Source organism: Nansenia antarctica (assembly GCF_963989245.1).
Source record: "Nansenia antarctica genome assembly, chromosome: 15".
Taxonomy (NCBI): domain Eukaryota; kingdom Metazoa; phylum Chordata; class Actinopteri; order Argentiniformes; family Microstomatidae; genus Nansenia; species Nansenia antarctica.
In genome coordinates this window covers 20,662,479-20,688,862 of record NC_137685.1, presented here as the reverse complement: position 1 = coordinate 20,688,862, position 26,384 = coordinate 20,662,479, and the positions used below count along the sequence as shown (strand labels likewise).

The following is a 26,384-nucleotide window of genomic DNA, read 5'->3' as shown; positions in this document are numbered from 1 at the left end:
GGGCTCAATGTAATGTATGGGATGGAATAAGGAACCATTCCCTATTCCGTTCCATGCATTTCAATGAGCCCCATCCTCCGATGTCCACCTCCACCAGCCTCCACTGCTATGGTTATATGACTTCGTTTTGTAGGTCATTCAAGTTCATGTACAGATATTACTGACGGGAAAGGCATCTTGGTATTACCATTATGGGATGACTCTAGTAGAGAACACTGGGATTACATTGAAGGCCAGAGAAGGATAGATGAGAAGGTAGTGTATGCTCCCTGCATGCAAACTCCAAAGATGAAGAGCTCCATTGTGCTGGTATTGTATTGTATTGTGCATTATATTTTAGTAAGAGAGGAATATGAAGCAGATGGAGATTGGATGGTTGGAGGTTGATCAATGGGGGACATAAAATGGGATTGAACCATGAAGCGTGTACTGTGTTGTTAGTAAAACAATCAAAGCAGGTGCATATACACTTTACAGTGAATAATGTATGTTTACGTGGAATGTGTAATTGTATGTAAAATAATGTTGTTTTTTCTTCCTTCTCTCCCTCTTCCCCCTCCCTCTAAAATCACTCCTTTCTCCTTCCCCTCTTCACACTCCTCCATCTTCCATCTTCCTCTCATTTCCGACTGTCTCTCTGTCTCTCTGTCTCTCTGTCTCTCTGTCTCTCTTCCTCCCCTTTGTTTCACCCCCTAATTCTCATCATTATCCTACTCATCCTAAACAACATCCTTCTACCCTCCTCCCCTCCTCCCCTCTCCCCCCCCCCACTCCCCCTTCTCCCCTCCTCCCCTCTTCCACCTCTCCCCCCTCCCCTACTGCTCTCCTCCCCTCTCCCACCTCTCCCCTACTCCCCTACTCCCCCTACTCCCCCTCCTACCCTCTCTCCCCTCTCCCCCCTCCCCTCCTCCCCCCCCCCTCCCCTCCTCCAGAGTGTTCCCACCCCGGGGCCAGGGCTCAGGCGGAGGACAGGCTGCTGAACACTCTCTTCAGCCGCTACAACAAGCTAGCGCGGCCCGTGGCTAACACCACTGACGTGGTCAGCGTACGCTTCGGCCTGTCCATCGCTCAGCTCATCGACGTGGTGAGGGACAATGACCCTTTGATTTCACTCCTGTGATATTGACATTTACACTTTTTTGACAGACACCTTTATTCAAAGCAACTTACAACAAATATATTTGTCTAAGTAAGTGAAACGTCTATCAGTCATCACAAGAAAAAGTAATCTATGCTAGGACAGAGGTCGCAGGTCGCAATTAGCTAGCTATGTTTTCTGTCTCACACTTTATCTGATTCAGTCAGATGGGGGTGGCATACTATGCTAGGCTGGCAGAATATAGTGTAACCGCATTATAAGTAATGAAATGCTTGACATAAACTATACAACAGGGTCAATAACTGGGGAAGGTTAATCCACAATGCATTTTCGTATTCACACTTAGTGTATATTATCATCATAGCATAGTAGCCTATGTATATCAGGCTATAATTAGGTGGTACCTTCCAGGCCCGTGGTCCTAGGGTACTTCGTAATATCATAGCTTAGTATATCATGTGTTCAACTTGGCCCATATTAGGTGAGTGGTCTACCCCCCTGTCTGTCAATCTCACCCCATTTATGGTTATGGGGGCATATCTGTAGGAACACGCCCCATTGCCGTTTGCGGTTATATATATATATATATTATTATTATTATTTATTTTTATTTTTATTGATATGTGATATGATGCATGATCATCATACTAGAGATACAGATGACTTTAAGACAGGGGGAGACTGGTGGAGGTAGAAATCGGTGGACGTGCTCAGTGTAATGCATGAAACATGTGTTGATACTGTTCCTGAATCCGTTCCATGCATTCCAATGAGCCCGTCCTCCGACTTCTACCTCCACCAGCCTCCCCTGCTTCAGGGATCCTACGTTCCCTTACTATAATGAATTGGTGTGGTGCTAATAGGACAGTATGACAGTTGAAACATGTGACCTTTCTTTTCGAGGGGTACCATGAATTTGCACTTTATCAGTCATTTAAGACCGTGATCATACAGTACATATCCCCTTCCAACAGCCAACTCGTGAGCTTAGAATTATAAGGTTCTATCTCCGTTTACGGTAGTTCAGAGATAATGAGCGTCAAAGTTTTTACATTCCATTATGTTTTGTGAGATGGAACCTTTGTATTTTATGAATTACTAACTCAAAAATGTCAACATTTTAAAAATAACACCACACAGGCATTAATAAACACCTAATGGATCAGATTATGTAAAAAACTAAATTTGGACAAAAATGGAGATAGAACCTTGTAATTCTAACGTCACGAACTCTGTCTCATTGTTCTTTTTCTCCAAGGACGAGAAAAATCAAATGATGACCACAAATGTCTGGGTGAAACAAGTGAGTATCTCTCCATCGAATCATTATGGATACTGTCGACAATAGGGTTAGGGTTAGGGTTAGCAGTTTTTGGGCAGCGATTTGGTGTCGAGGGGTCTGTTTGTTGCCATACTGTTACTGTTGGTTCTGCTCTTTCAGGAGTGGTACGACTACAAACTGAGGTGGAACCCTAGAGAATATGAAAACATCACGTCCATGAGGATCCCCTCACAGCTCATCTGGAGACCAGACATCGTTCTGTACAACAAGTACGTTTAGGTTTTCACCCCAAAGTGTCATTATTGATCCACTATAGCCCCCGACTTCCAGTCTACCCACCACCCTCAAATACATGATAGTATATACTTATCAGTGAAGGCTGGTGGAGGTAGCTGATGCCTCAACCAGCCTCCCCTAATAGACATAAACTCCATCCAAATACCCTAAATACAGAATGCTGTACATATACATTCCATCCACATACTAACCATGGAGTTAAGATACTCTACCTCTCCATCTGCATACAATCTCACTCCAATCGAATCGTGCTTGTAGCTTGAATGTACAGTACATGTCGTGAGCTTAGAATTATAAGGTTCTATCTCCGTTTAGGGTAGTTCAGAGATATTGAGCGTCAACATTTTTACATTCCATTATGTTCTGTGAGATGGTACCTTTGTATTTTATGAATTACTAACTCAAAAATGTCAACATTTTAAAAATAACACCACACAGGCATTAATAAACACCTAATGGATCAGATAATGTAAAAAAACTCAATTTTGACAAAAATGGAGATAGAACCTTATAATTCTAACGTCACAATGTGTGATTCGTTTGGCTCCTCCCCTCTCTCTCCTCTTCAGTGCCGACGGTGACTTCACTGTCACCCACCTGACCAAGGCCCACCTCTTCCATGACGGCTGGATCAAGTGGGTCCCCCCGGCTATCTACAAGTCCTCCTGCAGCATCGACGTCACCTTCTTCCGATTCGACCAGCAGAACTGCACCATGAAGTTCGGCTCGTGGACCTACGACAGAGCCAAGATCGACCTGGTCAGCATGGCCAGCAATGTGGACCAGGTGAGTGGCCAGTCAATGTGTACCAGGAGAGTGGGCCTGCACTGTGGACCAGGTGAGTGGCCAGGCAACATGTTCCAGGTGAGTGGGCCTGCATCGTGGACCAGGTGAGTGACCAGCACTGTGGACCAGGTGAGTGGGCCTACACCAGGCTGTGACGTTGAGGACACATCGTCTGTTATGGGTAAATATGAACGGAATGCCTTTCTCATTTCTCATCTCTCTCTCTCTTGCTTTCTTTCTCTTTTGTTCTCTCTCTCTCTCTTTCCCTCCCTCCCTTCCTCTCTCTCCCTCTCCCCGCCCTCTTTCCGGACCTGCAGATGAACTACTGGGAGAGCGGAGAGTGGGTGCTCGTCAGAGCCGTGGCCAACTACAACATCAAAAAGTACGAGTGTTGCCACGAGGTCTACTCTGACATCACCTACTCCTTCCTCATCCGGAGGCTCCCTCTCTTCTACACCATCAACCTCATCGTCCCCTGCCTCCTCATCTCCTGCCTGACCGTCCTGGTCTTCTACATGCCCTCCGACTGCGGGGAGAAGATCACCCTGTGCATCTCCGTCCTCCTCTCCCTGACCGTCTTCCTCCTCCTCATCACCGAGATCATCCCCTCCACCTCGCTGGTCATCCCGCTGATCGGCGAGTACCTCCTCTTCACCATGATCTTCGTCACCCTCTCCATCATCATCACCATCTTCGTGCTCAACGTGCACCACCGCTCGCCGCGCACGCACACCATGCCGCGCTGGGTGCGCACCGTCTTCCTGGACGTTGTGCCCGGCGTCCTGTGCATACGGCGTCCTCCTCCGGCCGTGGTCAAAGAGGTCAACGGCGGGAAGCTCATGGAGATGATGCGCACCAGGGTCCCGACGCGGCGGCGGCGGGGGACGGGACGGCGTCTGGGGCGGTGGTGTGTGTTCTGGGCCCGGGGACGGGGCCGGGGACGAGCCCTACTTCTCCCCCTCCACCTCCTCCTCCGCCACCTCCCCTCAGGCTGCCCCCCAGGACAGCTTGGCCCGTTCGTCCTCTCTCTCCCTGGGTCGGCGCACGGAGACGGAGGCCCCCCTGGTGGGGGGGCTACCGCAGCAGCAGAAGCCTCTGGGTCTGGGCGGGTCACTCTCCTCCAGCCACAGCCAGTACACCATCCTCCGGGAGGAACCCCCACCACCACCCCACTCCTCCTCCTCCTCCTCCTTCTCTTCCACCCGGCCAGGCTGCTCCACACCGCCTCCTCCTCCTCCTCCTCCTCCTCCCCTCCACCTCCATCGGCCCAGGGAGAAGCACCACCACCACCACCACCACCACCACCACCACTGCCAGGCCAGGCCGAAGCTCCGTTCCCTCAGTGTGCAGTATGGCCTGGGAGAAAGAGAGAGAGAGAGGCCCCAGAGCTCTGTCCGCGGTCGCTCTCGCAGCATCCAGTACTGCAGCCTGCACGAGGAGGCCTCCAAGGTAACGCATGGATGCTGGTTCAGGACCCCTGTGCTGTGTGTGTGTGTGTGTGTGTGTGTGTGTGTGTGTGTATGAGTGTGTGTGCGTATGTGTTGGAGGGTCAGCAAAGGCAGAAGACAAATATCAGCTTGTCCCCCCAAACATCGAAAATGCTCATTCTATTCTATTCTATTCTATTTTCATTGTATTTCATCGCAGAGCTTGAATGGTAAAAGCCTGTGGAAGGCTGTGGAGGGGGTGCAGTACATCGCTGACCACCTCCGAGCCGAGGACATGGACTTCTCTGTAGGTTTTGATTGATTGATTCATTGATTGAGAATGTTTATTTTGGTCAATTCATAATACAGATATTAAACATTAAAAACATTAAAAACATAACAAATTTACACAGTCACAATGCGTAACACCAGGACCAAAAAGGTGTAGGCTGAAGCCATGGCTTATTGCGCCTACCCTTTTTACATGTATGGTTTTTCCCCATGAGTACATAATCAAAACATTGCAACTTTTATAAACAAAATTTTCTTAACAGAAAACTCAAAAGTACCAAACAAAAAACTATATTAATGCGCCTACCCTTTTTACATTAGGTGGATGAGTGACTGAATAAGAATACAGTATGGTGTAATGTTTTGGAAGCACTACATGCTTTGGAAGAGAAATCAATTATTTCACAACCTTATGGGTTCTGTGCTGTTCTACGTAAAAAAAACAAGTTCTAGTGCGAACGTGGGAGCTGGTGTTAGTGGGGGGGCGTGTCTGTAATATTAGTGCTTTTAATTTTAAGGCCAGAATTGTTCAGTGCACCTGACCGCTATTCAGCCCACCTGAGTGCATGCGAGACAGCGCCCCCTAGCCTAGCACTGTGGTAATTTCACCTGTTACTTGCCGACGCAAACTAAACAATACACCTGCGTCCTGCTTCCGTTATATGCCGGCTGAAAATAATATAGAGCCCAATAATTTTTACTGTCTGTATGAAATGTGTATTTAATGATTGACCATCTATGTCACACACACACACACACACACTCACACACTCACACACACACACACACACACACACACACACACACACACACACACAAATACCATAAATGATGCCAGTGAGTTCATGATGTGGCTACCTTTTTCAAGGTCACATGACCACTACACAACAACACACTACAACAGAGTTAAAACCGGTTCACATAATAGGAAACATTATGATCATAATAACAGAACTAATAATCAACATTGTCTTGTCTTATTCTCTGACTGGACTGAGACACGGATGTATTGTTGTGTCCATTGCCTTCCAGGTCAAGCAGGAGTGGAAGTATGTCGCCATGGTGATCGACCGCATCTTCCTCTGTGTGTTCATCTTGGTGTGCATCCTGGGGACCGTCGGCCTCTTCCTGCCTCCTTGGCTGGCTGGAATGATCTAGAAGCTCCATTCCTTTACTCAGGACTCAAGTTGGAAAAGACAATCAGGGGGGATGGTGGATTTTATCATATGGGGACAATTTTAGCATCCCCACAGTGTCAGTGACTTGGTAAAAATGTCATTGCATGTGTGCGTGCCCCCTCCCTCGCCCACAGTATTTTACTCAATATGCGCAAAACTAAATGTTGAAATAGCAGTAATGCCACGTTCATTGATAAAATGACATAAGGGATAGAAAGGGGGGAGGGCAGTTTTAGAAGGGGGATGATTTTGACTGTTTTTATTTCAGGGGGGGATGCCATCCCCCCTCATCCCCCCTCAACTCGAGTGCTGCCTTTACGTATCTCTTTGTCTCCTACTGTTCTTCTGCACTGACATTATAGACCTGAACAGATGAAACCATCAGCTGAAAGTCGTCCTCCCTCTTGTCTTCTTCTGTCCTGTGTTTCAGATTCAGATTCATTTATTTATTCAAGGGACAGTGCATATTAATAAAACAAAAATAAATTGTAAATACACCAGAGTTAGCCCGAAAGCTAGTTTTCATCCGCAGTCCCTATGCCATGATGTCTTATACGGCTCCCTGGAGGAAAAAAGTACATTTAAAAGATAAAATATAGGTAGACCTAGGCACAAAAAAGTAGACAGGACAAGCATTTAGCTTAAGGGCATAACATAGGGGGTTAAAAGAGCAAGCAACATATACGCACGATAAGCAGACTAAAAACAAGCAACACAGACTGTACAGGTAAGACATGTTAGGCGGTACACAGACAGGCGGTACACATGACATACAGGTATAGGACAGGACATTTCAATGTTGACAGATGTGTGTGTTGATCATCCACTGTTTTAGGTGATTTCTAAATGATTTAAAGGTGCCTAATTCTTTCCAGGTCAGTTAGCATAAAGGACATGTAGATAGAGAGAGGAGGACGCTGCTGCTTTAGATCATTGGGACACACCTGGACTGGCTGTTGATACACAGGATATATTGAGGTCCATGAGATATAATAAATAACAAATAAATGGCCAAAAAGGACATTCTGAAAGTAAGTGAATGTGTTAAAAAAAAAAACTATGAAAACTAACTTGCCCTCATAGCTGGGTATTGCACTTTTTGGCTGAAATAACCTCAATTAAATCTCTGACACAGTTTTTCCCATTCCTCCATGCAGCGTTATTCAAGATGTGTGGTGTTTGAGGGGTGTCTTGTCTTGCATGCACAGCCCGTTTCAAATCACCCCACAGCATCTCAATAGGATTCAGATCCGGGTTTTCACTTGGCCTTTCCAGAACTCCCCATTTCTTTCTTTTGAGCCGTTCGTTGGTGGATTTACTGGAATGTTTTGGGTCATTGTCATGTTGCATGGTCCACATCTGCTTTAGCTTCAATTTTGCATGGTCTCACATTTTCCTCAAGCACCCTGTGATACAATATAGAATTCATAGTGGATTCTATGATGGTGAGCAATGACTTCTCCAACAGCATGTTTTGATACTGGATTCTGATTGGCTAGCAACAGTGGTAAATACCCCCAACTCCCTTCAGTTCAGCTCCGACCGCATTTCCAGTATCAATGCGCCTCCCAATCAATCTGATTAAGAACACCTGTGCTGACTCCGCCCACTGTTAAGCCAATAGCAGTCTACCAATCTGGAGTGGCATTCCAAGGCACCAATCACGAACAAGTTGGCTCAAAGGCCAGTGAATTGTGGCCAAGCCTACAATGCAATCGTTAATGTTGTTTATGGGACTATATTCTGTGGCGGAAGGATATATATATACACGGGTGTCAAACGAAGAAGTGAGAGAACGTGCTGGTATAGAGATGGTAAGTAAGCACGCAGATCAGAAAGAGAAGATGGAAGTACATCGGCCACGTGTTGAGGAAAAGCCCGGATGACCGTCAACGCATAGGCTATAATATAATATATAATATATAATATATAATAGCCCTCAGATGGACCCCTGATGGACGAAGAACAAGGGGGACGCCCCAAAGAAACCTGGAGGAGAACCGTCGAGAGGCAGCGGGACATGCCGGGTCTGAGACCCCGGGAGGCGGCGGCCGCTGTGGCGAGGGACAGAGACCGGTGGCGTAAACTCGTCGGAGGCCCTACTCTTCACACCCGAAGAAAAAGGACCTAAGTCAAGTAAGTCAAGAAATGATTAATGATTGTAAATAAATGAATTTAATGTTACAACTTACAACTGTGTATTTTTAATAATGTTACATCTGTGTATTTTTTATATTATGTGGTAGCTTTTGTAGAAAAGCAATTAACCATTCGAGGGCAGGGGGTTGTGGAGACATTTACCACTGGTACAGGGTACTCCACAACCCCCTTCCTCTCATGGTAAGTTGCTTACATTTCCACCCCCAGGCTTCACAGCTGCTATGAGGTTCTTGTGCTCAAATGCTGTCTTTGGTTTGTACCAAACAAGTCTTCTGTTACTGTGCATAAATACTTCATCCCAAACACATTGTTCCAGAAGTCATGGTGTTTGAAAATGCTTGGACGGCCTGACCTGGCCATGTTGGCAGTTGTTTTAAATGTTCTCCACTTGTCAATTATTTTCAGGACAGTGGAATGGCTGATTTCTAATTGTTTGGAGATCTTTTTAAATGCCTTCCCAGACTCATACACATCTACAACCCTCTTTCTGCAGGCCTCAGAGAGCTCGATTTATCTCTCCATGGTGACACCACTCACTTCAACAATCAAGAGCAAACCAAACTAAATGTCTGAGGTTTAAATAAGACAGGCTCCTCCAAAATCCTCTCTAACAATGTTCTAATCATTTACACACAGAGTAGCAATACACAAAGTAGCAATACATGTGGGGGGTGTCTTGTTTTTGCTCACAAGAAAATTGCATTTCCATTAATTCCATTTTACAAATAGATTAAATATTTAAGAAAATAATAATTTCTGTTTCATTTGATTAGTTATATTACCTCCATCCATCAATATTGTTCAAATGAAAATCAAATGTCCATATCTTTAAATATGTTGAAAAAGACAATGGTTTTCATGTAGTATCCTATCTTTTTCACATGACAGCTGCCACTAGAACTGGGATACTTGTCTTAATTAGTGTTCCTACTACTACTACTACGTAGGAACAGTATTGTTATTGGTGGTATGCTCCTTATTATTCTTTTTCCCCGCTTTGGTCAAATAGCTCAAAAAGTCCCTGACCGAAAATGCTATAAATGTGCATGCCACAACTAGAGAGCATCAGTAACTATGGCAGAAAGAATGACCATGATTAAACCATAGGTGGCGCTATAATAACCAAAAGTAAATAATTCGCTTCAGAATGCTGGCATTTCCACCCCGGATGTATGAAACTTGGTACGTATGTGTCTTTCCTCATTGGGAATATATTTGCCTCAAGAACCGATAAGGTCCGCCATGATGGATTTTTCTGAAGGTGCAAAATCTGGCCAAACTTATAAAAATTAACTTAAAATCACCTGTAAGTCTGATTGGTCCAAAATTGCATATGGACATGGTGCATGTCTCTCCTTAGGGTGTTAAAGGATAAGAGATCCATTCCAAGTTGGCGGAGAAAAAATATGACGTCACAGTACAATAATGTCATAAAATCAGGATTTATACTGTGTTGACCTGTTCACAACAATACTACCAGACTATAACTGTGGTCCTATTAACAACAATACTGCCAGACTATAACTGTGGTCCTATTAACAACAATACTGCCAGACTAAATTGTGTAAACACTGTTGGGCCTCCTGTGGGGAGCATGCAGCGTCTGGCCAGTAGAGGGAGCTACAGGACTTGTGGAGAGTAGATGAAGACATGATTGAAGACTGGTTGGTGTCAATCATGTCATTGTCATTTGGCATTTAACTTGTGTGTTTTTTTTTCTCTTCCGACAATCGGTAGGAAGTGATGGTGAGACCAAGACATAGGCCTACACTATGGACCAGTGAAGACATAGGTCTACACTATGGACCAGTGAAGACATAGGCCTACACTATGGACCAGGACAGCTTGGCCCGTTCACAGCCAGTACACCATCCTCCTGGAGGAACCCCCACCACCACCCCACTCCTCCTCCTCCTTCTCTTCCACCCGGCCAGGCTGCTCCACACCACCTCCTCCTCCTCCTCCTCCCCATCACCCCCACCTCCCCCATCGCCCCAGGGAAAAGCACCACCACCACCACCACTGCCAGGGCAGGCCTAAGCTCCGTTCCCTCAGTGTGCAGTATGGCCTGGGAGAGAGAGAGAGACCCCAGAGCTCTGTCCGCGGTCGCGCTCGCAGCATCCAGTACTGCAGCCTGCACGAGGAGGCCTCCAAGGTAATGCATGGATGCTGGTTCAGGACCCCAGTTTAGAGGTGTGTGTGTGTGTGTGTGCGTGTGTGTGTGTGTGTGTGCGTGCGTGTGTGTGTGTGTGTGTGTGTGTGCGCGTGCGTGTGTTTGTGTGTGTGTGTGTGTGTGTTAGGGCTGGGACGACGCGTCGACGTAATCGACTACGTCAATACGTCGACTTGCGTAATGTGCGTCGCATATTGCATTATATAACATTATATTTTGAATGGTCATCTGGTGCCTGAATATTGTGTACTACGAGTATAATGACATTTCCACCATAAATTGATGCAGAAAGGGCACAAATTGGTGCATATCAATTCACCAGAATGCAAGAAATTAAGTGTTTGATGTTTAAGGACCCCCAGACAGCCCTGCTTCATGGGTCCCCCCCGATGTCAAACACCACTGGTACCACCTCCGCCTCATTTTGAGCCAGGAAAAACCCTGATGGCCATGTTGGCATTCAAGTTGGCTAAACATAGCAGTGCAGTGTTTCCTCCAGGAATTTTTACATTAGTGGCGGAGAGCCCTCGATTTTTTTCGCGTGCACGCGCATGAAATGCGCACGCGCGCTCAAAACAACGACCTAATTTCAACCAAAACTAGAGGGAGGATGAAAAATAAAAAAATAAAATATACAGAATATAAACTTGTGATACCGGTTTCCATCCATCAGCTCTGAAGGTTTACGTTACTCACGGATCCAATGTCCTTCCAAACGAGCAGTCTTGGCTCCGTCTCAAACACAACAGGAAAAGTATGTCCAACTTGGCGAAAGTTTCAGAGTATTTCCAACTTGCGCGAGTTCTTCAACTTGCGACAGTTTTTCAGCAGGGATGGTTGAGTCTGCACGGTTCTCATGCCGGTTCACATTTAGACCAATCAGGAGTATGCACGATATGCATTTTTTCCAACCGATACCGATACCGATATTTACCCGCTTCTCGTGGCCGATAACCGATATGATAACTGATATTTATTTATTTATTTATTTATTTTTCTTTCCTAGCACCAGGGGAGCCCCCCCCTCCCAAATTTCGTTGTTTGGTACCTGTACTATATCAATGACAATAAAGACCATTCAGATATAATTTCACAGTTGATAACCTGTAGTTCATGCACACCTGAAGGTAAGAAAGGCTATGTAGTGAGCAAAGATTGATGATTTAATATTCCATAGTGATCTCACCCAATCTAACTTTGATATCACTATTGTTAACACAACAAAGAGAACACTTCTGAGTCTTCAAATGTTCATTTATTATTTCCTCTAACAAACAGAATCTGTTATAGACGGTGCACAATACTTTTTTTAGCCAAGATCTGGCCTCCTTTTATGAAAACAAAAAAGGCTCACCTAAGAGTAATTAGATCAAAAAAGTGTCAAAATAAAAGTGCATCTTGTCTATCCCTGTACATTGAAAATGCATAAATAAAATATCGAAAAATAAATAAAGTGCATCAGTCAATACAAAAATAAAGACTTTTAAAGAACCAAAAGTTGTATAGAACTTGTACAGAAACTAGTGCCAAATGGCTGCTTAGTCTGCAGATAAACAGAATGATACAAGGCACATAGTAGGCTACACTAGTATGCTTAATAAAGCAACTGAAAAGGGCTGGGCTATGCTACTTTTAGTGCATGAGGATGAGGTAGGTTGTGATAAAGCCCATCAAACGTTTTGCATAAGAATTCAAAATAAATTGCACTGACATGGAAAAACAAAAAGTGCATGTTTTCCTTGTAAACAACTTGTCTTGTATAGCCTACATTCACATTCTCACCTAAATAATAGACACGTTTTCCATTGGTGTTCCCTAATATACAAACTGAATACAATTCCTACCTCATAGAACCTTTGCAATGGCCTACCAGTCTGAGGCTACTTTACACTATGCTAGCCTACTTTGAGGGCATCAGGTGAATATTTTTCTTCATAAAAAGAAGCATCTCTGCTCTCTCACATCCGAGTCTGTTTCTTTTTTCATCGATCACATGAGCAGCTGCAGAAAATAAACGTTCGCTGTCGACGCTAGTGCAAGGGGCTGACAGGTACGTCCTTGCAAGCAGGGCCAGGGTCGGGAAACGGGATTTGTTGCTTCTCCAGTATTCCATTGGGTTCTGAGTCCTGGGAATCGTTGACTGTGAGAGGTACATCTAAAAGGACAACAAAATCACAATATACTGTAAGTACAGATGTCGCTAGATTAGCCAAGCTCTCCACTTCCGCATAAACATCCGCCCCTCCTTACGTAACACCCTACATAGCAGCGCACATGTCACATTATCGTGATGTGGTGTATTTTTTAACAAGTTGAAAGCCAAACATTAAATTGAATAAATTACCTGCACTTCCGTTTGAGTCCTCGCCTGCTCTTCTGTGGGTTCAGTGTTTTCTTCCAAGATTTCGTCGTACATTTCCAGCAAAGAAGGGTTACCTGTGTGTATGTAATGTGTACATTTCAAGCCTGCAAACTGCGACACTTTAAATGAATGTGCAACCAATAACACTATGTGCAATATGATAACCCTAGGGTACATAAGGTTGCAGAGAAATAGGAAATGTTAGAATAGGTATAGCATAGCATAGAGTACAGCACAGTGTTTTATCTGTACAGTATAGTATAGTGTACATAGCCTTTATTTATGTAAACCAGCTCTTTTCCCCTCTTGTTTTTTTAGTTTTTTTTTCTTTCCTAGCACCAGGGGAGCCCCCCCTCCCAAATGTCGTTGTTTGGTACCTGTACTATAGCAATGACAATAAAGACCATTCATTCATTCATTACCGTCTGTCCTTGTCTTCTTTGCTTGCGGCTCGGCTGGCTTGTCAGCTGTTGCACAGCTGATCATCTTCTCTTGCAACATGTCTGCTGCTTGCACTTTTGTTCCAAGCTTGAAGAAGCGGTCCTTGTATCTAGGGTCCAAGATTGTTGCGAGATAATACAGGGGCTCTTCATGGATGTGACCGAATCTCTGGTCTACTGCTTGTAACAGGGTGCTCTTGGAAGTTTTCACTCCGTGGTCTGTTGCAACGGCCTTGTTTAACAGACGTTTTAAGGCTTCGACAGAGGGGATCACGTGCTTAAAGTGTCCTACCATCTTCCTCCCGATCGCAACACAGTCGGATATACTTCTCTGGCTCAGTACAGCCTCATTAACGGCAAGCTGTAAACTGTGGGCCATACAGCCCAAGCTTGCAACTTCACATTCCTCACAAGCCTTGGCCATTGCGCGCATTGTCCCTCAGCACAACGTGCACCCGCTCCTTAGGTATCTTCCACTGTCCAAACATGGTTTCAAAAGCCCCGCGGATGGCTGTCGCAGTATGCGAACCGGAGAACTCATGCGCATGCAGCAGTGTCTTCTTCATATTGAAGCCCTCATCCAGCCACTGGGCCGTTAAACTAAGCATACTGACTGGACTAACGTCAGAAGTCCATATGTCCGTGGTAAAACGTATCTGGCTTTTGCTAGTATCGATCAGACTATGGATGTGCGTGGCGACTGTATCATACAGAGCAGGCAGGCACACGTCTGCAAAATAGCGGCGACTTGGGAGTGTATAGTTAGTTAGTCCTCTTCACCCCGTTGAGGGGCATAGGGCGTCCACCAGAGCTCTCCATCTCACTCTCTTTTGGGCCTGGGCCTTTGTTTCTTGCCAGCTCACCCCGATGTTCTTCAGGTCTTGGAGTGTGGAACGTCTCCAGGTGTTTTTCGGCCTTCCAACTTTCCTCTTCCCCTGCGGGTTGTAGTCCAAGGCCTGTCTAGTGATGTTGTTGGAGTCCTTCCTTAGGAAGGGAGTGTATACCGGGGCTCTAAATGTGAAATTAGCTGGCGAAATCCTTTATCTTCTACTACAGAGAAAGGCTGGTCGTCGAGGGCCATCAACTCCATTATTTTTTCATTGATGGCTTGAGCCTTTGAGCTGTCTCGAGTGAACTTCCTGCAGTTTTCAAATGCGTGTTCAATAGGCACCGCAGCTTTTTTTTTCGCGGCTAGGCTACCGTGTTCTGCTACTACGAGTGCTTGATATTCCTTCCATACAGCGTGCTTGCAATGGTGATTCTTCAGGTGACTTATTAGATTCGTTGTGTTGTAACTCGTAGACCTTTGCCCTCCTCTCGGAACTTTTGTTGAACATGTATTGCAAATTGCAAACGCACTATCTGCCTCAGAAACTGTGAAGAATGTCCACACCGGGGAAGGCATGTTTCGCTCGCGTCTCGTCTATACACACTGCGTGCCTGAGCGCGGAAACCGGAAGGAGAGCGCGGAAACCGGAAGCAGAAATATGAGCGCGGAAACCGGAAGCAGAAATATTTCCGGTTTCATATTATCGGCTAAATATCGGCTAAAATGTTATAAATACCGATAAACATTAATTTCCCATTATCGGGCCGATAAATATCGGTGCCGATAATATCGTGCATCCCTAATCAGGAGTAGCCCTTGTGTCACGTCGTCAACTGAATGTTTAATGTCATTAATCTGATTTTGGATCAGCGGTTAGAGAGAGATGGGCGTTGATTTAGGTGCACTTTTAGTCAACATCCATTATAGCGCTGATCTAGGATCAGATATATTTAAAAATGTCAAAATGTTCAGAGGTGGATTTTTTTTTTTTTTGTGTACTGAATCAATAAGTGGCGGAGGAAATTCATTCGTGGCGGCCCGCCACCAATAAATGCATATAGAGGAAACACTGGTATTGGCATCTGTGATATCTACTCCGCTAGGTGTAATTCGGAAATCTGTTCATTGTTATTACACGTTTATTATATTCAACAATGCAAGACAGATGGGTAAATGTAACTTAATAGAGGAATTGAAGGGGATTGTTGTTATCCCAACATGATAATCAGTTGACAGCCCATACCATTGTCTTCCGACGGGTTCTTCAACAGACAGTTGGGAAGCCAGAGAGATCTTGGTTGCGCTGACATGAGACAATTGTGTCCATTCGGTACTCTAAGTGGCCTCTCTCATATAAGCCGAAGTGTGTTATGTTCACTCTGCATACACGTTAAATTCCACAACACTCTGGTCTCAGACAGGGTATGTCTGAGTTCAACAGCTTATCCTGTAAGTAGGGCTGGGACGATGTGTCGACGTCCACTACCTCTCTCTCTCGCTCTTTCTTTCTGTCTCTCTCGCGCTCTCTTTCTCTCGTCTGTTCGTCTGTCTCTCTGTCCATCTGTCTCTCTGTTTGTCTGCCTCTCTGTCTGTCTTTCTCTCTCGCTCCTTCTCACTCTATCTGTGCATGTCTATGTTGTTCTTAGGTCGTTCGTCTGTTTCTCAGGGGGGTAGTTGCCAGAGAGACTTGTGTGTGTGTCTGCAGTACAACGTCCCCCTGCCCGGTCACCGCCACGATGACTCAGCAGACACTAAACCTTGTTAGGGATGCTCCGATCTGGATTTTTACCGATCACCGATTTTTTTCCTCAAGATCAACCGATACCGATACCGATTTTAAAAAATAATACATAACTGTAGGCCTACTGACTGGATAGCCTACATATTTTTTGCTTTTTAGACAAAAGTTTTGATCCATTAGGCACCAAGCAAACGCAGACCCATTTTTATGGCATAGTAAAAGTCTGGCCTATCACCCAGTTAGGGCCTGAAGCCCAAGTCAGTCGATATGGCTGTATAAAAGACATCATAAACGTGGCCTTCATGGTTTACATACTGTTACGTCGTCCTATGTTTTCTGTTCAGTTATCTGTCTTCCCCAGGAAAAAAAGAAAAAAAAAAACGGTTTTTGCGATCGGCCATTTTTGCCGATCACCGATCGAGTCATTTGGAGTGAAATCGGCCGATTTAAATCGGTGGCCGATAAATCGGAGCATCCCTAAACCTTGTCCCTTCTTCTTCTCCCCTCTCCCCTTCCCCCCCCCACCACCGCCTCTCTCCCAGGTGTGCACCCTGACGAAAGAGGACAACCGCAAGGTGGGGGAGATCCCAGAGGACGAGCAGCTCCATGTGCTGCCCCTCTACAAGGTCTCGCTCACCGACGAGCACGGCAGCGAGGAGGGCCAGCGGCAGAAGATGAAGATGGTGTCGGACAACTTCCGCCGCGCCGTCCGCAAGCTCCCCGAGCCGGCCAAGTCCTGCCGACAGCGCCGCCTGGAGGCCAAGAAGGCCGCCTCGGAGAAGAAGAAAGGCAAGCAGCAGGAGAAGGCGGCCGCGTCGGGAGAGACGCCGGAGAAGACCGCGGTCGTCAAAACGGAGGTCCAGCAGCAGTGGAACACTTACCCCGGTCCAAACACCCCTATGGCCTCTCCCGCCCCCTCCCCATCACCCTCACTGAAGGTCGCCCCTTCCCCCTCTCCCTCCCCACACCCAGGCACCCCCCGCCACTGGGACAGCCCCGCTCCCAGCCCCCAGCCCAAGGCCTGGCCCATGGGGTACGGCAACCCAGCCGGAGGGGGCTTCCCCGACAAGATGTGGCCCAAGGCGGGAGAGAGTCGAGGCTCGACCCCGCTTGGGGCTCCAGGAGAACGCCTGGAAGTCGTGCGGAGGCTCCATGGCCGGAACCCCGTCCCCGGCCCCGGAGGGGCGCCTCTTCCCCGACGCCCTGCAGCCGCCGGATCCCCAGGCCTGCTGGGACCCCAACCGGACGGAGAACGACGCCGAGAGCCAGAGGGGGGACCCGTGCGACGAGGAGTACTGGTCGGACAGCGAACACAACTTCCTGGACCCCAACATCGGTGGCTGAAAATGATGCGCAGAAAGACATGATTAATCAATGCTTGCAGTAACGTTTCTGTTCACTGTTTTCGTTCCCTCAACTCTCAAATCCGCTCGCCATGAACAAACATTTGAACAAGTTACAGAAGCAACTGCGTTCCAGACAAACTCGACCTCTGACTCAATGGAACGCATCATACACCGAAAATTCACTGGTGCATATTGAACCGTGGATGGCGAACCATACAGTTCAATATAAACAGAGAACCGTTGCACCCCTAATATGCATTAGCTACTTTAAATGACCATAGAACACTGCACCTTCTGAGGACACAGGTCCCGGGGCAATTTTCTGTCTTCCACGACCCACAAGTTGACCCTCAGAAGTGGAGTGAACTGGCCGTGCTTCCTCCTGAGGGGGAGCCTTTAAGAAAAAACATAAAAATGTAATCAAAAATACTTTATTGAAAGCTCTTACCAGTTCCTATAATAACTCATGTTTCATATCAACAACACTCCACAAAATTACTGTGAAAACTCATAAAGGTAAGTGAAGTAATCTTAATCACTCAATTAGCAGTGCAAGAGCATTCAAATACAGTCAGAACTGAATTAATGATATGCCTAAAAACTATTACAGTGACAGAATACAATAGTGACCTTATAAATTCAGCATTACATTTGTTGTCTTCTGGCAGAGATGCCATCATAGGATTATTTAGCCTGATCCATTCTCATCCTATTATATTCATATCGAGGATACACTACACAATTTTCATCAAGAATTTAGCGAAGGCTTTCGACAGCAAGGACCTCTACGACATGTTCTCCGAGTTCGGGGACATCCTTTCCTGCAAGGTAGCGTCTGACGAGAACGGCTTCTCTAAACGCTTCGGCTTCGTCCAGTATAACACCCAGGAGGCCGCAGAGAGAGCTATCGAGAGACTCGATGGCACGTTGTTGAACGACCAAAAAGTGTTTGTCGGACACTGGAAGTCTCTCAAAGAGCGAGAGTTCACTAACGTGTACGTCAAGAACTTTGGGGAGGATATGGACGACCGACGCCTGAAGGAGAGGTTTGAGAGATTCGGACCGGCCCTGAGCGTCCGGGTCATGACTGATGGCGCTGGTAGATCCGTGGGTTTTGGATTCGTCAACTTCGAGAGGCACGAGAACGCCAAGAGGGCCGTCGAGGAGATGAACGGCCAGGAGATAAACGGGAGGCATGTCTATGTGGGCCGGGCCCAGAAGAGAGGAGAGCGCCAGGCTGTCCTGAAGAGCCAGTTTGAGCAACTGAACCAAGGCCACAGGACCACATACCAGGTGTGTGTTTATGAAGGAAAAAATATGACAGAAGAAGCTTTATTCTTCTAAGTGTATAGCACGGTGTTTCGCTAGCTGTTGTACAGGGTATGACCCGTCCTGTTCCCCTTGTGTGTGTGTGTGTGTCCAGTGTCAGAACGAGTCGGCGGCTCCAGACTGCAGGCTGGGGCTGAAGGAGGGCAGGCCCTTCTCTGGGGTCACCGCCTGCATGGACTTCTGTGCCCACGCTCACAAGGACCAGAGCAACCCCTGGACAGCCTGCCTGCCCTGCCTACCCTCCTGCCTGCCTGCCCTGCCTACCCTCCTGCCTGCCTAACGACTACTCCTCCTGCCTAAGCCCCTGCCTGCCTAACGACTACTCCTCCTGCCTAAGCCCCTGCCTGCCGACTACTCCCCCTGCCTGACCCCCGCTTGCCCTACGCCTACGACCATTCTCTGCCTAACCCCTTTAATAAATATCCTTTGTTATTACCCTAGTCTCTGTGTCCGTCTGTTCTGGGGTGCTGCCACATTTGACCGCTTGATTCAGGCCTAACAATATTACTATTATCCATATTCTCAAATGCATAATGGTTTCAGGGAGGAAAGGAGCGTTTTTGGATTGTGGTTCTTGCAAAAATATGTTTTTGTCAATGTGGCTCCTGATTAGGACAAGGTTGAGTACCACTGATCTAGAAGCTCCATTCCTTATTTTTTTTTCTGAGTGGCTCATATCCCACTCATATTTTTTTTATTGACAGTTACAGTGAAGATTTAGACAGGAAGGATGGGTGAGAGAGAGGAGGGATGACATGCAGGATATGTCCCCGGACGGAATCGAACCGGGGACCCTGCAGTTACATGGTCAACGCTTAACCCGCTATGCCACCTAAGCGCCCCCCTAGAAGCTCCATTCCTTTACTCAGTACTCAAGTCGTAAAAGAAAATCAGGGGGGAGGTGGATTTGATCATATGGGGACAATTTTAGCATCCCCACAGCGTCAGTGACTTCAGTGTCAGTGACTTGGTAAAAATGTCATTGCATGTGTGCGTGCCCTCTCCCTTGCCCACAGTATTTTACTCAATATGCGCAAAACTAAATGTTGAAATAGCAGTAACACCACGTTCATTGATAAAATGACATAAGGGATAGAAAGGGGGGATGGCAGTTTTAGAAGGGGGATGATTTTGACCGTTTTTATTTCAGGGGGGGATGCCATCCCCCCTCAACTTGAGTGCTGCCTTTACTTATCTATTTGTCTCCTACTCTTCTTCTGCACTGACATTATAGACCTGAACAGATTAAAACCATCAGCTGAAAGTCGTCCTCCCTCTTGTCTTCTGTCCTGTGTTTCCAGGTCAGTTTGTGAGCTTAGAATTATAAGGTTCTATCTCCGTTTAGGGTAGTTCAGAGATATTGAGCGTCAAAGTTTTTACATTCCATTATGTTTTGTGAGATGGAACCTTTGTATTTTATGAATTACTAACTCAAAAATGTCATTTTAAAAATGACTCAAATGTCATTTTTAAAATGACTCAAATGTCATTTTTAAAATGACTCAAAAATGTCATTTTTAAAATAACACCACACAGGCATTAATAAACACCTAATGGATCAGATTATGTAAAAAACTCAATTTTGACAAAAAATTCTAACGTCACGAGTTAGCATAAAGGACATGTAGATAGAGAGAGGAGGATACTGCTGCTTTAGATCATTGGGACACACCTGGACTGGCTGTTGATACACGGGATATATTGAGATAAATAACAAATACATGGCCAAAAGGACATTCTGAAAGTAAGTGAAATGTGTTAAAAAACAATGAAAACCAACTTGCCTTCCTCATAGCTGGTGTTGCACTTTTTGGCTGAAATAACCTCAATTAAATCTCTGACACAGTTTTTCCCATTCCTCCATGCAGAATTATTCCAGATGTGTGGTGTTTGAGGGGTGTCTTGTCTTGCATGCACAGCCCGTTTCAAATCACCCCACAGCATCTCAATAGGATTCAGATACAGGCTTTCACTTCAGCCGTTCCAGAACTCTCCATTTCTTTCTTTTGAGCCGTTCATTGGTGGATTTACTGGAATGTTTTGGGTCATTGTCATGTTGCATGGTCCACATCTGCTTTAGCTTCAATTTTGCATGGTCTCACATTTTCCTCAAGCACCCTGTGATACAATATAGAATTCATAGTGGATTCTATGATGGTGAGCAATGACTTCTCCAACAGCATGTTTGGATACTGGATTCTGATTGGCTAACAGTGGTAAATACCCCCAACTCCCTTCAGTTCAGCTCCGACCGCATTTCCAGTATCAATGCGCCTCCCAATCAATCTGATTAAGAACACCTGTGCTGACTCCACCCACTGTTTAGCCAATATCAGTCTACCAATCTGGAGTGACATTCCAAGGCACCAATCACGAACAAGTTGGCTCAAAGGCAAGTGAATTGTGGCCAAGCCTACAATGCAATCGTTAATGTTGTGTATGGCACCATATTCTGTGGCGGAAGGATATATGTATTCTGAAATGGGTGTCAAACGAAGAAGTGAGAGAACGTGCTGGTAGAGAGATGGTAAGTAAGCACGCAGATCAGAAAGAGAAGATGGAAGTACATCGGCCACGTGTTGAGGAAAAGCCCGGATGACCATCAACGCATAGGCTATAATATAATATATAATATATAATAGCCCTCAGATGGACCCCTGAATGATGGACGAAGAAAAAGGGGGTCGCCCCAAAGAAACCTGGAGGAGAACCGTCGAGAGGCAGCGGGACATGCCGGGTCTGAGACCCCGGGAGGCGGCGGCCGCTGTGGCGAGGGACAGAGACCGGCGGCGTAAACTCGTCGGAGGCCCTACTCTTCACACCCGAAGAACAAGGACCTAAGTCAAGTAAGTCAAGAAATGATTAATGATTGTAAATAAATGAATTTAATGTTACAACTTACAACTGTGTATTTTTTTATAATGTTACATCTGTGTATTTTTTATAATATGTGGTAGCTTTTGTAGAAAAGCAATTAACCATTCGAGGGCAGGGGGTTGTGGAGACATTTACCACTGGTACAGGGTACTCCACAACCCCCTTCCTCTCATGGTAAGTTGCTTACATTTCCACCCCCAGGCTTCACAGCTGGTATGAGGTTCTTGTGCTCAAATGCTGTCTTTGGTTTGTACCAAACAAGTCTTCTGTTACTGTGCATAAATACTTCATCCAAAACACATTGTTCCAGAAGTCATGGTGTTTGAAAATGCTTGGACGGCCTGACCTGGCCATGTTGGCAGTTGTTTTAAATGTTCTCCACTTGTCAATTATTTCAGGACAGTGGAATGGCTGATTTCTAATTGTTTGGAGATCTTTATAAATCCCTTCCCAGACTCATACACATCTACAACCCTCTTTCTGCAGGCCTCAGAGAGCTCGATTTCTCTCTCCATGATGACACCACTCACTTCAACTATCAAGAGCAAACCAAACTAAATGTCTGAGGTTTAAATAAGACAGGCTCCTCCAAAATCCTCTCTAACAATGTTCTAATCATTTACACACAGAGTAGCAATACACAAAGTAGCAATACATGTGGGGGGTGTCTTGTTTTTGCTCACAAGAAAATTGCATTTCCATTACCGTAATAGGCCTGCTATTGTCAATCTGTTCACTTCAATCTGTTCATATCAATAGGCCCTTTTCAATCAGTTCATATCAATCGGTTCTTTTCAATCAGTTCATTTCAGGTTCTAATGTTCATTTTTACAAATCTATACAAAACCTGATCTCACATGTTTTATCCTCAAGAGGATACATAGGCAGAACAACTGAAATAAATGAAACTTTAATCGACTCAAAAACTGCTTAGCTGGTGGGATGGACTCACACTCATGGACGCACATTTGCCATGTCTCTCCTGTGATGTTTTTATGCTCTGATATTGTAATTTAATGTAACTTATCGCTCGTCTCGTTAAGAGAGGTCAGGGAATATTTTTTTACAGCTCACTTTTCTGGCCCCTCTGTTGTCCTCTACCTCTGTTTTACTAGTTCTGGTGAATAAATATCTGACAGTGACATATTACGTGGTTGATTGAAACGGTAATGTTTAAAATAGCCACGCAGTGCGTGAAAATGTATGCAGTCCGGCAAAATGTATGCCGTTTCGCAGTCGAGCCCGCTGGGGGCGTGGCGACGGCAAAATGTATGCCGTTTCGGAGTCGAGCCCGCTGGGGGGCGTGTCGAGCCCGCTGGGGGCGTGGCGGAGCGCCTAACCAATGTGGGAATCGTTAGGACGCGTCCCGTCTGCTGAGGGGGGCGCAGGAGGAGAGAGACCGGACCGCTGACTGCCCAATCACTGTTTTATTTGGCCAGTCGTTTTATAGGATACATTTGCGCGTTTTAGGGGTTGAATCCTTGGAATCTGGACATACCGTAAATAAGTAATATGTGCTTTAATGCGTTATGGTCAATTGTGATAATATGTTGACGTAGGGCTATAATTACTGTATTGAAAACAAGTGATAACAAATCTATTGAACAGTGAGCCTAGTTTGGTGTACCAAGGGCTGGAAACTGTTTTGGGAATAATGTGCCAATGTAATTGAGAGCTATTCCTCTAAAGAGGCAACCCGCTGGCGACGCTCCCCCGCTGTGGTGGTCTCTGATCAAATGTTACGATCAGCCTCACAGATGATCATCCTAACGTTTCATTATATAATGAAATGCACACACCGTCTGGAGTAGTCTAATATAATAGATGAGCCTTTGGCTCAGTCCCTCACAACCTCCTGTGGACAGCCTTCGACTACTTCAGGATCCCACCAGCTCTCACAACCCTTGTCAAGGCCTACTTCCAGGATGTCCAGCTCTGCGTGACCACAGCAGAGTACACCACAGCATGGCAACATCTGGAAGTGGGAATCATGGCCGGCTGCACCATCTCCCCGCTGGCCTTCACCCTGGCCATGGAGGTCATTATTCGGGCCTCTCGATGGGTGGTTGGCGGACAGCGAATAAGACCTGGGCTGAGGCTGCCGCCGATCAGAGCCTACATGGATGACCTCACAACACTCACCACGACCAAGGCTTGCACAGTACGGCTACTAAGAAAGCTCCAGGAAAACATTGAGTTGGCTCGCATGAAGATCAAGCCGAGCAAGTCCAGAAGCATCTCCATTGTCAAGGGGAAGCTGTCAGACCACCGCTTCCACATTGGCAAAGAACCCATTCCAACGGTCTCCGAGAAGCCTGTGAAGAGCCTAGGTCGTTGGTATGATGCCTCCCTCAAAGATAAAGAGCAAGTAGAGCAGCTCAGGAAGGAGGTAGCCAGCGGCCTGGAGAACATCGACAGAACCCTGCTTCCTGGCAAGCTGAAGCTCTGGTGCATGCAGTATGGACTACTTCCACGTCTCCTGTGGCCACTAACCCTATGAAGTTCCTCTCTCAAAGGTGGAAAAGCTGGAGAGACTGGTCAACTCATATGCAAGGAAGTGGCTTGGCCTTCCCAGGTGCCTCAGCAGCATTGGGCTCTACGGCAAAGGGACCTGCCCAAACCTGCCCATTTCCAGTCTGACAGAGGAGTACAAGTGTGCCAAAGTCAGACTGGAGATGATGCTTCTGGATTCGAATGATCCATTTGTAGCCCAAGCTGCCCCCATCCTGGCCACTGGGAGGAAGTGGACCCCATTGGCTGCAACTGAGCAGGCAAAGGCAGCACTCAGACACAGGGACATTGTGGGCCGAGTGCAGGAGGGGAGGAGTGGTCTTGGCCTCGGGATTAGTACACCGGCCTGGAGCAAGGCCAATCCATCTCAGAGACGCAAGCTGGTGGTCCAGGAGGTACGTCGGGAAGAGGAAGCAGGAAGGCGCGCACAAGCTGTGGCGCAGGCAAAGCAAGGGCAGTGGATGGCATGGGAAGGAGTGGAAAAGAGGAAGATCTCATGGAAAGATCTGTGGGAGATGGAGGCATTCAGAGCGAGCTTCACCATCAGGGCTGCCTACGATGTCCTGCCTTCTCCTGCAAACCTAAGCCAGTGGTATGGCGAAGACCCCACGTGCCCTCTATGTCAAAGTCCAGCAACACTGAAGCACATCTTAGTGGGATGCAAGACCAGCCTCACCCAAGGCCGTTACACCTGGCGGCACGACCAGGTGCTAAGGTGTCTTGCAGCAGTGCTGGAAAGTCAACGGACAAGTGTGAACGCCCTTCCTCCCCCGTCATCCCGGTGGCAGCCAGCACCATTTGTTCGGGAGGGCGAGGGTCAAGCCAGCCTCACCACCATAAGACCAGACACTGGGCAGCTGGGCAGAGCACGGGACTGGAAGCTGCTGGCAGACTTGGACAAGAAACTCTGCTTCCCAGCTGAGATCGCAGCCACCAACCTGCGACCAGACCTTGTGCTGTGGTCAGCCTCGCTCAAGCTCGTTTACATCATCGAGCTCACTGTGCCCTGGGAGGGTGCAGTGGAGGAGGCCTACGAGCGGAAGAGGCTGAGGTACACTGAACTCGCAGCAGATGCCCAACAACAAGGCTGGACAGCGAAGGTACGCCCAGTGGAAGTAGGCTGCAGAGGGTTCGTAGCCACCTCAACATCCAGGCTACTCAGGGAGATGGGAGTGTGAGGGAAGACCCACCGGCAGGCAATCAAGGACCTCTCCAGGGCTGCTGAAAAGGGGAGCCAGTGGCTGTGGATGAAGAGAAAGGACTCGACCCGGGCGTTCAAATGAGCTGATCGCATCTAGGGAGTGAACCTGGGACGCTGGGATTCACTGCTGAACCCTCTGGAGGTGTCGTGGGCTTATCAGCGAAACATTCATGAAGGAGGGCGCCCACTTGACAACCCAAAGGATGCCATCGCTCATTTGAACACCACAGAGTCTCATCGGTGCCTTAAGTATGTATGTATCGAGGGATATCAACATCTAGTCCTACATAACAGATACAAAAACAAAAGAATCCGAAGCGCAAGAGTTGGGAAAACATTTGATCGTCGGAGGAAAGATGACAGGTCAGTCAAAAGGAAAGTAACGGGCCTTGACCGTCCGGGCGTTGGGGTGAGACGGGGTGAGAGTCTGTGCCCGCCAACAGCAGGCTTCAGCAGAGCGTGGCGTTAGAATTATACGGTTCTATCTCCATTTTTGGTCAAAATTGATTTTTTTTACATAATCTGATCCATTAGGTGTTTATTAATGCCTGTGTGGTGTTATTTTTTTAAAATGTTGACATTTTTGAGTCAGTAATTAATAAAATACAAAGGTTCCATCTCACAAAACATAATGGAATGTAAAAACTTTGACGCTCAATATCTCTGAACTGCCCTAAACGGAGATAGAACCTTATCATTCTAAACGGAGATAGAACCTTATCATTCTAAACGGAGATAGAACCTTATCATTCTAAGCTCACGAATAGACATATTGAGCCATGCATCAGAATGGTAACGGGGAGGATGTGCGTCCGGCGAACCAGTCCGACCAGGAGCTCCAGGGTACTCCCAGCGGCTCGATCAGCCCAGGAAGGGACACTGTCAGCGGCACACGTCTGGACCTGTCCGCTCCTCATCCGAAACTGGAGTTCAAACGCAACGCGGTCACCGAAGACTACAAGATAACATCTCAAGTGCTCGGACTGGGTATCAACGGCAAAGTGCTGCAATGCTACGGCAAGAAATCAGGCGAGAAATGTGCGCTGAAGGTATTT

At 46.6% G+C, this 26,384-nt stretch overlaps 2 protein-coding genes across 2 annotated transcripts in view; both read left to right on the top strand.

The window, feature by feature from the left end:
- Positions 1–955: 955 nt before the first annotated feature.
- Positions 956–6,340, top strand: LOC308171231 (neuronal acetylcholine receptor subunit alpha-4-like; the record flags this gene model as incomplete). Its single annotated transcript, XM_080546074.1, has 8 exons — positions 956–1,084; positions 2,358–2,402; positions 2,541–2,650; positions 3,248–3,464; positions 3,782–4,371; positions 4,736–4,913; positions 5,112–5,198; positions 6,215–6,340. Exons 2-8 carry the CDS (start codon positions 2,373–2,375, stop codon positions 6,338–6,340), a joined length of 1,338 nt encoding a protein of 445 aa, XP_080402200.1. The 5' UTR covers positions 956–1,084; positions 2,358–2,372.
- Positions 6,341–26,108: 19,768 nt separating this feature from the next.
- The window catches only part of LOC308171230 (MAP kinase-activated protein kinase 2-like), a gene marked incomplete at both ends in the record, with an annotated part of 7,323 nt that continues 7,047 nt past the window's right edge, over positions 26,109–26,384 (top strand). The window contains one exon of the mRNA XM_080546073.1: positions 26,109–26,378. Coding sequence (XP_080402199.1) covers positions 26,109–26,378 — 270 coding nt within the window. The remainder of the gene's footprint in view (positions 26,379–26,384) is intronic.